General features: G+C 48.8%; 1 protein-coding gene across 1 annotated transcript; it reads right to left on the bottom strand.

Annotated features, from left to right (window-relative positions):
* Nucleotides 1-994: 994 nt before the first annotated feature.
* Nucleotides 995-2,856, bottom strand: LOC123048034 (benzyl alcohol O-benzoyltransferase). Its single transcript, XM_044471257.1, has 2 exons — nucleotides 2,320-2,856; nucleotides 995-2,216 (listed from the first exon to the last, which is right to left on the bottom strand). Exons 1-2 carry the CDS (start codon nucleotides 2,764-2,766, stop codon nucleotides 1,272-1,274), a joined length of 1,392 nt encoding a protein of 463 aa, XP_044327192.1. The 5' UTR covers nucleotides 2,767-2,856; the 3' UTR covers nucleotides 995-1,271.
* Between the last annotated feature and the right edge of the window lie 9,416 nt (nucleotides 2,857-12,272).

Genomic DNA, 12,272 nt, shown 5'->3' with positions numbered 1-12,272 from the left:
AAAGCAAATAAAACCGTTACAGAAAAAGAAAAAATAAGAAAAAAATGGTTTGGACGCTTCCCCACACCAGGGGCTTTGCGAGCTAGAGAGCGGATAAAAGAAAGCAAACGAAATCTATGAACACAAGTCGTTTGATGGTGCAGCCGTTCATGCACTGATATGCGAAGGTTGAGGTGCTGAGTTCGAATCCGACTCCTCGGGCACATAAGGCGCCAAACAGGAGCTCTCGGCGGCAGGCAGCTGTTCAGGCGCATAAGGCCTTGTATAATGGGAGGTGCTTAGAGAAATAAACCAAACTTTCCTTAAGCACCAGTGCTTAGGGGGTGTTTGTTTTCAAGGACTTTTTGGTGTAGGGACTATAAAAAGTCCCTTTTAGATACTTTTTAACCAAACGGGAGAGACTATTAGGGACTAAAAGTTGCTTGTTGGGACTAAATGAGAAAGACTCTCAAGGAGAGTCTTTTTTGGGATTTTTTTGGACTTTTCCAACAATGCCCCTCCATGCACCCATTGGCCCGCCACCCCATAATGTTGTTTGGTTGTTATTTTTCTATATAATAAGGGTAACATGGTCATTTAATAACCTTTAGAGAGGGAGTAGAGACTTTTTAGTCCTTAGAAACAAACAGGGAGGGACTTGGACTAGAGACTTTTTAGTTGAAACTAGAAAAAGTCCAAAGACTTATGAACCAAACAGGGCCTTATTTGTACAGGGTAGACGCTTAACTAAGTGTCTCTCCTGTAAAAATAGGCATCGATGCTTTAGAAAATCTCGATTTATTTTTCTAAACATCTCTCATTGTACAAGGTCTAAGGCACACACACTGCAGGAAACTGACTCAGGGCTGTCCAGGCTATCGCTATCTCTGGCTAGTGGAAGGCCCATTAGCAAAAAGAAAGGCAGCCAACACCCCAAAAATGCAGAGTTGTTTCGTGGAGACAGGCATATACATACAGCAACAGGCGGCAGAGAATGCATAGCACACTACAGTAGTTCTGTTCAAAATGGTATGGCAATACATTGGAATTATTCAACACATACAAAGTCACCCTTACAACCCATGCGCGCCCGTCAGCCGCAGCGCATCCGACGAGCCTTGTTCACTCCGCTCCATCACAAGCGCTGTACAAATCAGCACCACACACCCACTGCGGATTATAAGTTCTACTTACAAGTTACAACTAACAACAACTGTTCGCTACCAAATAACCGGGTACGTAATTACGGACAGCGAAACGGACGATGGGACAGCGCACGCGCGCCCGCTGATTCAGAGCGCAGATTTGATCATGGCGGGGAACATGTCGGGGACGTCGACGGCCGGGCGCAGCAGCTTGCCCATCTCCTCCACGAACTTGTCCATGGCGGGGCCAGGCAGGCACATGGGGATCACGATGCCGTCCTCGCCCTTGCCGTTCTTGAACGGGATCAGGAAGCTGGCCACCCCGGGGATGGCGCCCACGCCGCCCTTCGCCGGCCCGCCGTACACCGGCCTGCCCCACCCGAAGTCCAGGTCGCCGAACCCGGCCTTGGTCACGTCCGACGCCAGGTACGCGCGCACCACCGTGAAGTGCGGCCGCCCGCGCTGCACCATCAGGTCCGCCACCGACCGCATGTACTCCACGTCCACCTCCGACTTGGCCTCCTTCACCAGCTTCACGGCGTAGCTCAGGGGGTTCGCGCACAGGTCGCCGGACGCCGACACGGCCACCGGGAAGGCGAACGCGTTCCCGTAGTAGCCGGCCGGGATGGCGCTCGCGCCGCCCTGCTTGCCGCCGCGGGCGTTGACGATGCAGATCATCCGCATCACCTCGTCGGCGTCGGGGGCCAGCGCCACGGTGCGGCACTTCCACAGGCTCCCCGTGAGGACCTCGAACGTGGTGGCGCGCTTCCGGAGGCCCGGCGCCAGGTGGGACCGGATGGCGGCGACCTCCCGGGCCCCGAAGAAGAAGGAGCGGTGCGCCATGTCGTCCAGCGGCACGATGGTGCCCTTGGTGTCCGGCACCTCGTCGTACTCACGGTGCGCGAAGCCAGGGCGCGGCGGGTTCCGCGCCTCCAGCAGCTCCCGGTCCCACACCGGGCGCACCGACGGCGCCGCCGCGCCACGCGCCAGCTCCGCCACGGCGGAAAGGAACTGCACCAGCCCCTGCGCGTCCGCCATCGTGTGCATCAGCCGCACCGCCAGGATGAAGCCTCCGCACGCCAGGCGTGTCACCTGAACGTAGTACGAACAACGGTCAGCCATGCATCGATCGCGCTCGCACGTGCGCACAAACATGCGTTAGTGTTTGAGTTTCACGAAAGAAAGGCAAAGTTACCTGGAAGAGGAGGAGTGGGGTGCCGAGGACTTCGGACGAGCCAGGGACGTCGAAGATGAGCTCCTCGAGCCCCGGGAAGGGCGGCTGCAGGGCGTCGCCGAAGTGCTCCAGACGCACGTCGGAATCGGCCTCGATGAACAGCACGCCCTCGCCGGTGCAGTCGACGGCGAGCTTACGACCCTCAAGCTCCCTCAGCCGGCCGGCGAACGGGTAGTAGTGCACGAGCGCCCTGGCCACGGCGTCCCGGACCACCGCCGCGGGGTCCCTGCCGCCCATGGACGCGTCGCGCCGGTAGAACTGGATGACGGGGATGTGGAACCGCAGACCGTCCTGGTCGTCGATGTCCGAGAGACGCTTCAACTCTCTCGGCGTCGGCCCGGCCGGCGTCACCAGCTCGGCCGCCTTCCTCCTCACCGTGAACCTCAACGACGCCGCTGGGCCCGCCATTAGCACTGCCTCAGGATGATTCTCAACTAACTCTCGAGAAGGAGGGTGAGAAGGTGATCAATGGTGCGCGCGGCTAGCTGGTGTGTTTGCTGCTGCTGCTAGGTTTGTGGAGAAAGAGTGGCATTAGCACGCATATATATGCACGCGCGGCTACACAGTGAGAGTGACGGCGACCGTGAGATATAATGTGTGAGCAACTGGGTCGAAATTAGGGAGCAGTTTACTGACGCTCTTTTCTTTTTCCTTTGGCGGACTATGATTTGTGTCAATAATAATTCTGTGTGGACGAGCAATGGGGGAGATGGAGGACTGACTTGACCAAGGCCAACGCGGTGGGTCCGGTGGTGTGATGGTGTGAGCTCTGCTGACTCGTGAATTCGTGATCCATGTGTATGGTAGCCCGATTGGAAAAGGGGTCACCCTCGGGCAGGTACGTTTGTTTGGGAAATGGATGGCTCAATCTTGCGATAAGCACGATCAACCGTGACCCCGCCTGTGAAGACAGTTTCTCCTGGCCTGCTGATCCCTCAGGTGTGTGTACGGCGAAATCCACATATAACCGGCTGTGTCAGGGTATTGAGAGGGCCCCCTATGCCTCATGCATTTGGAGAAGCTGGACTATTCTTAAGTGTAAAATCTTTGCGTGGTTGGCCGTGCAGCACCGAATCTGGACATCTCATAGAAGAGCGAGGCATGGACTCCAAAGTGAACCATCCGCTTGCTACACCTGTTTGCAAGATGAAGATAACGCGGAGCATATTCTCATCCAGTGCGTCTATGCTAGGGAGGTGTGGCACTACATGTTTGAGAAGCTGAACCTGAGGGGCTCCATCCCTATACACGCTGACACCTTGTTAGATTGGTGGTTGACCACTAGAGCAAACTTCAGGAAAGGCCATAAGCGTGGTTTTGACACGGTGATCATCCTGACTATCTGGGCCCTTTGGAAGCAGCGCAACGCAAGAGTCTTTCATCGGCCCAACCAGCAGAAGACCGCGTTGGATTTGGCGCACGCCATTGTCACAGAGCTCAAGGATTGGAGGCTAGCGGGATTAGGAGGAGGAGGTTATGGATCGTTCTGTGAGAGTGTAGGCATAGGCTAGTTCGTCGGGTGGCTAGGGTGTGCGTTTCGGTTTTGGAAGCTCCGCTTCCTTTCTTGTAATGTATACTCTGCTTTCTTCTTCTATATAATTAAGGTACGCTTTTGGCGTACTCTAAAAAAAAAGTGTTAACCCGACCTGCATGGACACTTCAACTTTGAGAAATGTATTCACGGTAATACATGTCTCATTCATATCATAACTTTTGAGTCTTATGGCTGACGGTAAAAATAAGCAAGTTGCCCCAAAAGAACTAACCCATAGTAGTACGAGCCACGTAGAAATCCACCTCTCACAAAACTTAAAAAACAACAGAATACTAGCCTTTGAACAAAGGACCACCGGTCTAAGAAAAAATTACAATCAAGACTGAAAGAGCTTGACACCAATGCCCATCGTCTGCCTTCGGCATCACCATAATAGCCATCAAAGGACACACATCACCTCATCACCCGAGCTCGACATGACTCCATCGCAGATATGCAGTTTTACGGACCTTCAAGTTGGCTCTACAAATGTGGAACCATTTGTTGGGGAACGTAGCAGAAATTCAAAATTTTCCTACGTGTCACAAAGATCTATCTATGGAGAAGCCAGCAACGAGGGGAAGGAGAGTGCATCTACATACCCTTGTAGATCGCTAAGCGGAAGCGTTCAAGATAACGGGGTTAAAGGAGTCGTACTCGTCGTGATTCAAATCACCGGAGATCCTAGTGCCGAACGGACGGCACCTCCGCGTTCAACACACGTACAGCCCGGTGACGTCTCCCACGCCTTGATCCAGCAAGGAGAGAGGGAGAGGTTGAGGAAGACTCCATCCAGCAGCAGCACAACGGCGTGGTGGTGGTGGAGGAGCGTGGCAATCCAGCAGGGCTTCGCCAAGCACCAAGGGAGAGGAGGAGGAGGAGAGGCAGGGCTGCACCAAGAGGGAGAAGTTCTCACGTGTTGGGCTGCTCCAAAACCTCCAATATATATAGGGGAAAGGGGGGCTGCGCCCCCTTTAGGGTTTCCCACCCCAAGGGGTGCGGCCAGCCCTAGATGGGACTTGGGGGGGCGGCCAAGAGGGGGAGAGAGGGGAGGCGCGCCTGGGGTGGGCCTTAGGGCCCATCTGCCCTAGGGTTTGCCCTCTCCCCTCCTAGTTGCGCCTTGGGCAAGGGTGGGAGGCGCACCAGCCCACTCTGGGGCTGGTCCCTTTCCACTCTAGGCCCATGCAAGCCTCCGGGGCCGGTGGCCCCACTTGGTGGACCCCCGGGACCCTCCCGGTGGTCCCGGTACGTTACCGATAAAACCCGAAACTTTTCCGGTGACCAAAACAGGACTTCCCATATATAAATCTTTACCTCCGGACCATTCCGGAACTCCTCGTGACGTCCGGGATCTCATCCGGGACTCCGAACAACATTCGGTTACCACATACAAGCTTCCTTTATAACCCTAGCGTCATCGAACCTTAAGTGTGTAGACCCTACGGGTTCGGGAGACATGTAGACATGACCGAGACGTTCTCCGGTCAATAACCAACAGCGGGATCTGGATACCCATGTTGGCTCCCACATGTTCCACGATGATCTCATCGGATGAACCACGATGTCAAGGACTCAATCGATCCCGTATACAATTCCCTTTGTCTAGCGGTATTGTACTTGCCCGAGATTCGATCGTCGGTATACCGATACCTTGTTCAATCTCGTTACCGGCAAGTCTCTTTACTCGTTCCGTAACACATCATCCCGTGATCAACCCCTTGGTCACATTGTGCACATTATGATGATGTCCTACCGAGTGGGCCCAGAGATACCTCTCCGTTTACACGGAGTGACAAATCCCAGTCTCGATTCGTGCCAACCCAACAGACACTTTCGGAGATACCTGTAATGCACCTTTATAGCCACCCAGTTACGTTGTGACGTTTGGTACACCCAAAGCATTCCTACGGTATCCGGGAGTTGCACAATCTCATGGTCTAAGGAAAAGATACTTGACATTAGAAAAGCTTTAGCATACGAACTACACGATCTTTATGCTAGGCTTAGGATTGGGTCTTGTCCATCACATCATTCTCCTAATGATGTGATCCCGTTATCAACGACATCCAATGTCCATAGCCAGGAAACCATGACTATCTGTTGATCACAACGAGCTAGTCAACTAGAGGCTCACTAGGGACATATTGTGGTCTATGTATTCACACGTGTATTACGATTTACGGATAATACAGTTATAGCATGAATAAAAGACTATTATCATGAACAAAGAAATATAATAATAACACTTTTATTATTGCCTCTAGGGCATATTTCCAACAGTCTCCCACTTGCACTAGAGTCAATAATCTAGTTCACATCACCATGTGATTAACATTGACAGGTCACATCACCATGTGATCAACATCCAAAGAGTTTACTAGTGTCATTAAACTAGTTCACATCATCATGTGATTAAGACTCAATGAGTTCTGGGGTTTGATCATGTTTTGCTTGTGAGAGAGGTTTTAGTCAACGGGTCTGCAACAATCAGATCCGTATGTGCTTTACAAATCTCTATGTCATCTCCTAGATGCAGCTACCACGCTCTATTTGGAGCTATTCCAAATAACTGTTCTACTTGGAGCTATTCCAAATGGTTGCTCCACTATACGTATCCGGTTTGCTACTCAGAGTCATTCGGATAGGTATTAAAGCTTGCATCGACGTAACCCTTTACGCCGAACTCTTTATCACCTCCATAATCGAGAAACATGTCCTTATTTACTTCAAGGACAATTTTGACCGCTGTCCAATGATCCATTCCTGGATCATTCTTGTACCCCTTGACTGACTCATGGCAAGGCACACTTCCAGTGCGGTACACAGCACGGCATACTATAGAGCCTACGTCTGAAGCATAGGGGACGACCTTCGTCCTTTCTCTCTCTTCTGCCGTGGTCGAGCTTTAACTATTAACTTCATACCTTACATCTCAGGCAAGAACTCCTTCTTTGACTGATCCATCTTGAACACCTTCAAGATCATGTCAAGGTATGTGCTCATTTGAAAGTACCATTAAGCGTTTTTGATCTATCCTTATAGATCTTGATGCTCAATGTTCAAGCAGCTTAATCCAGGTTTTCTATTGAAAAACATCTTTCAAATAACCCTATATGCTTTCCAGAAATTCTACATCATTTCTGATCAACAACATATACTTATCAGAAATTCTATAGTGCTCCCACTCACTTCTTTGGAAATACAAGTTTCTCATAAACTTTGTATAAACCCAAAATCTTTGATCATCCTATCAAAGTGCATATTCCAACTCCGAGATGCTTACTCCAGTCCTTAGAAGGATCGCTGGAGCTAGCATACCTTTTAGCATCCTTAGGATCAACAAAAACCTTTCTGATTGTATCACATACAACCTTTCCTTACGAAAGTTGGTAAGGAAACTCATTTTGACATCTATCTGCCAGATTTCATAAATGCAGCTTATGCTAACATGATTCCGACGGACTCAAGCATCGCTACGGATGAGAAAATCTCATCGTAGTCAACTCCTTGAACTTGTGAAAAACTCTTCGCCACAAGTCGAGCTTCATAGACGGTGACATTACCGTCCACATCCGTCTTCTTCTTAAAGATCCATTTATCTCAATGGCTTGCCGATCATCGGGCAAGTCCACCAAAGTCCATGCTTTGTTCTGATACATGGATCCTATCTCGGATTCCATGGCTTCTAACCATTTGTCAGAATTTGGGCCCACCATCGCTTCTTCATAGCTCGTAGGTTCATTGTTGTCTAGCAACATGACCTTTAAGACAGGATCACCGTACCAATCTGAAGCAGTACGCGTCCTTGTCGTCCTACGAGGTTCGGTAGTGACTTGATCTGAAGTTTCATGATCACTATCATAAGCTTCTACTTCAATTGGTGTAGGTGCCACAGGAACAACTTCTTGTGCCCTGCTACACACTAGTTGAAGTGATGGTTCAATAACCACATCAAGTCTCCACCATCCTCCCACTCAACTTTTCGAGAGAAACCTTTCCTCGAGAAAGGACCCGATTTAAGAAACAATCCATATTGCTTTCGGATCTGAATTAGGAGGTATACCCAACTGTTTTGGGTGTCCTATGAAGATGCATTTTATCCACTTTGGGTTCGAGCTTATCAACCTGAAACTTTTTCACATAAGCGTCGCAGCCCCAAACCTTTAAGAAATGACAGCATAGGTTTCTCTAAACCGGTGTCATCTCAACGGAATTACGTGGTACCCTATTAAAGTGAATGTGGTTGTCTCTAATGCCTAACCCATGAACAATAGTGGTAATTCGATAAGAGACATCATGGTACGCACCATATCCAATAGGGTGCAAATATGATGTTCGGACACACCATCACACTATGGTGTTCCAGGCGGTATTAATTGCGAAACAATTTCCACAATGTCTTAATTGTGTGCCAAAACTCGTAACTCAGATATTCATCTCTATGATCATATCATAGACATTTTATCCTCTTGTCACAATGATCTTCTACTTCACTCTGAAATTACTTGAACCATTCAATAATTCAGACTTGTGTTTCATCAAGTAAATATTCTCAACATCTACTCGAATCATCTGTGAAGTAAGAACATAACGATATTCACTGCATGCCTCAGCACTCATTGGACCGCACACATCAAAATGTGTTACTTCCAACAAGTTGCTATCTTGTTCCATCTTACTGAAAATGAGGCTTTTCAGTCATCTTGCCCATGTGGTATGATTTGCATATCTCAAGTGATTCAAAATCAAGTGAGTCCAAACGATCCATCTGCATGGAGTTTCTTCATGCGTATACACCAATAGACATGGTTCGCATGTCTCAAACTTTTCAAAAACGAGTGAGTCCAAAGATCCATCAACATGGAGCTTCTTCATGCGTTTTATACCATTATGACTTACATGGCAGTGCCACAAGTAAGTGGTACTATCATTACTATCTTATATCTTTTGGCATGAAAATGTGTATCACTACGATCGAGATTCAATAAACCATTCCTTTAGGTGCAAGACCATTGAAGGTATTATTCAAATAAACAGAGTAACCATTATTCTCCTTAAATGAATAACCGTATTGCGATAGTCATAATCCAATCATGTCTATGCTCTATGCAAACACCAAATGACAATTATTCAGGTTTAATACTAATCTTGATGGTAGAGGGAGCGTGCGATGTTTGATCACATCAAACTTGGAAACACTTTCAACACATATCGTCAGCTCACCTTTAGCTAGTCTCCGTTTATTCCATAGCTCTTTTATTTCGAGTTACTAACACTTAGCAACCGAACCGGTATCTAATACCCTGGTGCTACTAGGAGTACTAGTAAAGTACACATTAACATAATGTATATCCAATATACTTCTATCGACCTTGCCAGCCTTCTCATCTACCAAGTATCTAGGGTAATTCTGCTCCAGTGGTTGTTTCCCTTATTACAGAAGCACTTAGTCTCGGGTTTGGGTTCAACCTTGGGTTTCTTCACTAGAGCAGCAGCTGATTTGCCGTTTCATGAAGTATCCCTTCTTGCCCTTGCCCTTCTTGAAAAACTAGTGGTTTCACCAACCATCAACAATTGATGCTCCTTCTTGATTTCTACTTTCGCGGTGTCTAACATCGCGAATACCTCAAGGATCATCATATATATCCCTGATATGTTATAGTTCATCATGAAGCTCTTGCAGCTTGGTGGCAATGACTTTGGAGAAACATCACTATCTCATCTGGAAGATCAACTCCCACTTGATTCAAGTGATTGTTGCACTCAGACAATCTGAGCACAAGCTCAACGATTGAGCTTTTCTCCCTTAGTTTGCAGGCTAAGAAAATCGTCGGAGGTCTTATACCTCTTGACGTGGGCACGAGCCTAAAATCCCAATCTCAGCCCTCGAAACATCTCATATGTTCCGCGACGTTTCGAAAATGTCTTTGGTGCCTCAACTCTAAACCGTTTAACTGAACTATCACGTAGCTATCAAAACGTGTATGTCCGATGTTCGCAACATCCACAGACGACGTTTGGGGTTCAGCATACTGAGCGGTGCATTAAGGACATAAGCTTTCTACTGTCCGCATAATTGCTACTATCAACTTTCAACTATATTTTCTCTAGGAACATATCTAAAAAGTGGAACTAAAGCGCGAGCTTACGACATAATTTGCAAAGATCTTTTGACTATGTTCAGGATAATTAAGTTCATCTTATGAACTCCCACTCAGATAGACATCCCTCTGGTCATCTAAGTGATTACATGATCCGAGTCAACTAGGCCGTGTCCGATCATCACGTGAGACGGACTAGTCATCATCGGTGAACATCTTCATGTTGATCGTATCTACTATACGACTCATGCTCGACCTTTCGGTCTCCGTGTTCCGAGGCCATGTCTGTACATGCTAGGCTCGTCAAGTTAACCCTAAGTGTTTTCGCGTGTGTAAATCTGTCTTACACCCGTTGTATGTGAACGTAAGAATCCATCACACCCGATCATCACGTGGTGCTTAGAAGCGACGAACTGTAGCAATGGTGCACAGTTAGGGGAGAACACTTCTCGTTCTAAGTAAACAAGATGCATAAACATGATAAACATCACATGCAATCAAATAGTGACATGATATGGCCAATATCATTTTGCTCCTTTTCATCTCCATCTTCGGGGCTCCATGATCATCATCGTCACCGGCATGACACCATGATCTCCATCATCATGATCTCCATCATCGTGTCTCCATGAAGTCGTCTTGCCAACTTATTACTTCTACTACTTTGGCTACCGGTTAGCAATAAAGTAAAGTAATTACATGGCGTTGTTCAATGACACGCAGGTCATACAATAAATAAAGACAACTCCTATGGCTCCTGCCGGTTGTCATACTCATCGACATGCAAGTCGTGAATCCTATTACAAGAACATGATCAATCTCATACATCACATATCATTCATCACATTCTTCTTGGCCATATCACATCACATAGCATACCCTGCAAAAACAAGTTAGACGTCCTCTAATTGTTGTTTGCATGTTTTACGTGGCTGCTATGGGTTTCTAGCAAGAACGTTTCTTACCTACGCAATACCACAACGTGATATGACAATTGCTATTTACCCTTCATAAGGACCCTTTTCATCGAATCCGTTCCGACTAAAGTGGGAGAGACTGGCACCCGCTAGCCACCTTATGCACCAAGTGCATGTCAATCGGTGGAACCTGTCTCACGTAAGAGTACGTGTAAGGTCGGTCCAGGCCGCTTCATCCCACAATACCGTCGAAACAAGATTGGACTAGTAACGGTAAGCATATTGAACAAAATCAACGCCCACAACTACTTTGTGTTCTACTCGTGCAAAGAATCTACGCAATAAACCTGGCTCTGATCCCACTGTTGGAGAACGTAGCAGAAATTCAAAATTTTCCTACGTGTCACCAAGATCTATCTATGGAGAAACCAACAACGAGGGGAAGGAGAGTGCATCTACATACCCTTGTAGATCGCTAAGCGGAAGCGTTCAAGAGAACGGGGTTGAAGGAGTCGTGCTCGTCGTGATTCAAATCACCGGAGATCCTAGTGCCGAACGGACGGCACCTCCGCGTTCAACACACGTACAGCCCGGTGACGTCTCCCACGCCTTGATCCAGCAAGGAGAGAGGGAGAGGTTGAGGAAGACTCCATCCAGCGGCAGCACAACGGCGTGGTGGTGGTGGAGGAGCGTGGCAATCCAGCAGGGCTTCGCCAAGCACCAAGGGAGAGGAGGAGGAGAGGCAGGGCTGCACCAAGAGGGAGAAGTTCTCATGTGTTGGGCTGCTCCAAAACCTCCAATATATATAGGGGAAAGGGGGGCTGCGCCCCCTTTAGGGTTTCCCACCCCAAGGGGTGCGGCCAGCCCTAGATGGGACTTGGGGGGCGGCCAAGAGGGGGAGAGAGGGGAGGCGCGCCTGGGGTGGGCCTTAGGGCCCATCTGCCCTAGGGTTTGCCCTCTCCCCTCCTAGTTGCGCCTTGGGCAAGGGTGGGAGGGGCACCAGCCCACTCTGGGGCTGGTCCCTTTCCACTCTAGGCCCATGCAAGCCTCCGGGGCTGGTGGCCCCACTTGGTGGACCCCCGGGACCCTCCCGGTGGTCCCGGTACGTTACCGATAAAACCCAAAACTTTTCCGGTGACCAAAACAGGACTTCCCATATATAAATCTTTACCTCCGGACCATTCCGGAACTCCTCATGACGTCCGGGATCTCATCCGGGACTCCGAACAACATTCGGTTACCACATACAAGCTTCCTTTATAACCCTAGCGTCATCGAACCTTAAGTGTGTAGACCCTACGGGTTCGGGAGACATGTAGACATGACCGAGACGTTCTCCGGTCAATAACCAACAGCGGGATC

This window comes from Triticum aestivum, chromosome 1A (assembly GCF_018294505.1).
Source record: "Triticum aestivum cultivar Chinese Spring chromosome 1A, IWGSC CS RefSeq v2.1, whole genome shotgun sequence".
NCBI lineage: Eukaryota > Viridiplantae > Streptophyta > Magnoliopsida > Poales > Poaceae > Triticum > Triticum aestivum.
This window is presented reverse-complemented; position numbering and strand designations above follow the sequence as displayed.

Excerpts from the sequence above, each read along its gene's own strand:
- LOC123048034 (XM_044471257.1), bottom strand. The coding sequence starts at position 2,766 with ATGGCGGGCCCAGCGGCGTCGTTGAGGTTCACGGTGAGGAGGAAGGCG. Across the intron at positions 2,217-2,319 it reads CCCCACTCCTCCTCTTCCAG|GTGACACGCCTGGCGTGCGG; the intron begins GTAACTTTGCCT and ends TACTACGTTCAG.